This window comes from Rhinichthys klamathensis, unplaced genomic scaffold (genome assembly GCF_029890125.1).
Source record: "Rhinichthys klamathensis goyatoka isolate OS25496 unplaced genomic scaffold, OSU_Roscu_1.1 h1tg000196l_1, whole genome shotgun sequence".
Taxonomy (NCBI): domain Eukaryota; kingdom Metazoa; phylum Chordata; class Actinopteri; order Cypriniformes; family Leuciscidae; genus Rhinichthys; species Rhinichthys klamathensis.
In genome coordinates this window covers 7,605,928-7,609,628 of record NW_026606722.1, presented here as the reverse complement: position 1 = coordinate 7,609,628, position 3,701 = coordinate 7,605,928, and the positions used below count along the sequence as shown (strand labels likewise).

Below are 3,701 nucleotides of genomic sequence, written 5' to 3'. Positions count from 1 at the left end.
AATAATAGAAAAACAAAACATATACAGTATAAAAATATGGCAATGTACGGACAGTGACAAAGAGGTTTGGTCATGCAGTGCTTTTTTCCATTTCATTCCTTTCCAACAAAGCAAGCCTGGAGGAAGTTTAAGATAAGAGACACAGATACATCAAATATACAGATTTACACCATACAAAAATATGTATAAGGCATAAGGAATAAATATTCTTATCCAGATATCGAAATGAATACATTCAGTTCAAATAAATAAGTATGGGTACTTCATGTAAAATACATATTTTCTTTACAGAAAAATAGATTTTCTTTTCCTTTTTTTGGAGAGTTCAGGGAATTTACCAATCAAAAACAGTGTACCTGAATTAAATACCACCACTAACAATAAATAAATACTAAGATATTAAAAAAAATATATATAATGATAAAATTCAGTGGTATTACATGTGTTTGTATGTGTGTGAGAGAGATCAGTGGTTGAGCTGTGTGTGTGTGTGTGTGTGTGTGTGTGTGTGTGTGTGTGTGTGTGTGTGTGTGTGTGTGTGTGTGTGTGTGACAGATCAGTGGTTGAGTTCCTCGGGACACTCGGCATCTGCTGGCAGGTCACTTGATCCAGGAATCTTCTTCCCATTCCAGGATGACACACACCAACACTTCCCCCTCTGACCATCCAGAGACGATTCACACTGCGGGGGAAACCAGACAGAGAGAGTGAGACGGGTTATTTCATTCTCTAGAAACACAAGCTTGCAAGCACAGCCTAGTTCTCAGTCGAGTGTTGTTCTAACACTCGGCCATCACACGTATATCATCGTGTTGTTGAATATCACACATTAAGCTTTATATGCAAACAAACACAAACTCTCAATGTGAAATCAGGACTCGTTGGTTTGGTTTCAGTAATATTTGCACACAAGACTCTGCTTACCTGTTTGACTTTGTATAGACCATGTTTGTCACAATTTGGAAGGTAGAATCGGTTCATTTTGTCTCCCAGTTTCTGCTGTGATTTGGTGATCTTGTCAAGGGCTGTCTGGAGCTCAATATGACAAGGGCCCTAGAGAGAGAAAATATGGTCATTTAGAGACGTTTTTCAAATAAAATAGTGATTTTTTTTTAAATATTTCTAAACTTTTATTTGGTGGTACGTAATATTTTACAACAACCAATTATTCTTATTATTACAACAACAACCACTACTAATAATACAAAATATTTAAATTAAATAATTTCCACATTTTAATTATTTTTATTAGCTCTTTTATTATTTTAATTATTAGCTCTAAAAAAGGCATCAATCCATGCATCCCAAATAAACACTCAGCTTTGCCCCATGTGTCTATAGATAAATTCAAGAAACCCTCTACTGCCCTCTTGTGGCCGCACATGGTACCGGAGTCTCGTTTTATATCTAGCTAACTAACCTTTACGCATTTCTTTGGGACATGTATAAAACTGAGGTGCCTGAAGCTCACCTGCTCCACCAGTTTCTTGCGTATTGCGTTGACTTTGGCCTTCATGCTCTCTTTAGCGGTGATGACCCGTGGGTCGAAGGGCTTGCCGTGCCCGGTCACGAAGACCGCTGAGCTGCCTTCATTCACTGCCGTTGCCCCGTTGAGAGTTTCGGGATGATCTGAAAGAAAAGTCATGGTGAGAATTATTGGAGTGATTGGCCAGATTGAATTGTGTAAAAAAAAAAAAAATCTCAATTGTTTCTACCGATACATTGAGATTGAGTTTTCAAACGTTAAATGTAAAAATCTGATAAATTAGTCAGAGCACATATGTGTATATAGGCCTATTTCCACCTGTCTTCAAAATAGGCGCTAAAAGAACAGAAGTCACCGACTCGCGTTCCCCTTAGCAGAGGAGGTAACCATGACAACGGAACGTCGCTCACGCACACTCTATTCAGATTAGATTCGGGCGGCAAGTCAATACATTTAATTATGATGAGTCAAGTCTTAAAATTTGTAGCCCTATCATTTTCTTTATAGATTTACATGTCATAAAACTTTCCTTTCTTTTTTTTAATTGAGGTTTGCTCGACCAATCACGCGCCTTTTGGGTGCATTTATAAGCAAATGTTGCAGACATATATATTTTTTAATTGATTGAATAGTCGACCTCTTGAAACCTGCGATATATTCGCTAAAATAAATATTGATTATCTAAATATCTGAAACATCCAACTTGTTAGCGCTGATGAAATCTCGTCAGCGGTTGAATCATCGACAGCTGCAATGGTCTGTTTGGATGCCCGGCTATAGTGCAGTATATGAGACGCTGGTACCTGGCGCTGTGTCGCTTTGGCTCTGGTCAGGCTCGGGGGTCGCAGTGCACACCGCCTGTCCTCGGGTGAGAGCATGCAGGGGTCGGGCTTCTCCGGGTTTCGGCAAGCAGCGGAGCCCCGAGCCGCAGGGCGCAGTGTAGATCCCGCACGGGTCCCCTCTCTTCAGCGCGCAGGCGAGGCAGCAGCCGCAGCCGGGCTCTCGAAGCACCTCCTCACAGCCGGCATCCACCGCAGGACACTCGGCCTGCCGCTCCGAGGAGCACGGGGCGCAGCGAATAGGTTCCTGCCCAACCACTGGAGAAGCGCGGAGCCCCGGCGCTGAAAGGAGTGCGCTGAATGCTGCCACCCAGAAAAAGTTCAGAAGCAGTCTGTTCATCCCAAAGCAAGGCTCAGAATAAATAGATAAATAAATAAATATCGTCTGAAGTAAAATGAGGAGTTCCTCGCTGTCTTTGCGCTCTTCTAAATGACTAGCTCACTCCGGGTCGCCTCGCGGTATTTATACGCGCACCGGGTCCCGCTGACACGCTCGTGTTTGACGCATTGGCAATATCAATGATTTCTTAAATGATCCCCCTCGACTCCAATTGGCTGGTGGAGATCCAGTCCGAGGTGTTTCCTCGAACACAGCGCGTAAAATGCGTCACTATATCAGAACACAATGTACATAATGGTGGGGGTAAAAGTGTGTTTACTACCCCAGAAGAATCATATCCGAATAACAATAATAAGGTGTCTTCTCCATAGGTTCAATCAAGCAATTCAGCAGGAATTTACATCTATGTTATTTTGAAATGACCACCCTAACTGTTGTATTCTCAATATGATTGCAATTGTGTGTGTGTGTGTGTGTGTATATATATATATATAGGCAATATATATATATATATATATATATATATATATATATATATATATATATTGTAGCCTATTTATTGTTATTATTGTAAATTCCTCCAAAAAAACTCAACTTATGGTCTTATAGTTAAACCAGGCAGTAGCCTACATTGACAGTTAGTAGCCTAATAATTCCTAATAACTCATTTGAACAATTCAGCTTCATTCTGGATCATGCCATTCATTCACTACAACAAAAAAGTGAAAGTATGCCTATTTGTAGTTCTCTCTTCAAATCTAATTTTCCTTGCAGTTTTAATTTTTAATAGACCTACCTGACCAACCTATTAAGCATGTTGGGTTTGAAATTTGTGATTTATTTTAGGACGGGACGAACAAAGCTCCTCATTCATTAAGTTCCCCTTGAAAACTCTTATACAACCAATTTAGGATGCCAAATTGTCGCGTCCCAGTCCTTTGGTCTGGCTTTCATTTGACGCGTTTATTTGGCGCCCGTAATGAGGTGAGAGAGCGCGCGCTCCTCCATCAATGTGGCACCGCGTGCGTGAAGTACG

General features: G+C 40.8%; 1 protein-coding gene across 5 annotated transcripts; it reads right to left on the bottom strand.

Moving 5' to 3' along the window:
* Positions 1-2,835, bottom strand: igfbp1a (insulin-like growth factor binding protein 1a). Of its 5 annotated transcripts, none has more exons than XM_056262834.1 (5): positions 2,290-2,835; positions 1,472-1,629; positions 925-1,053; positions 561-682; positions 1-510 (listed from the first exon to the last, which is right to left on the bottom strand). In XM_056262834.1, exons 1-5 carry the CDS (start codon positions 2,663-2,665, stop codon positions 375-377), a joined length of 921 nt encoding a protein of 306 aa, XP_056118809.1. In that variant the 5' UTR covers positions 2,666-2,835; the 3' UTR covers positions 1-374. The 5 variants fall into 5 exon arrangements, with proteins under 5 accessions (XP_056118809.1, XP_056118810.1, XP_056118812.1 ...); XM_056262835.1 differs by having other exon boundaries at positions 400-520; positions 2,290-2,834; XM_056262837.1 differs by having other exon boundaries at positions 400-514; positions 2,290-2,834.
* Positions 2,836-3,701: the final 866 nt, after the last annotated feature.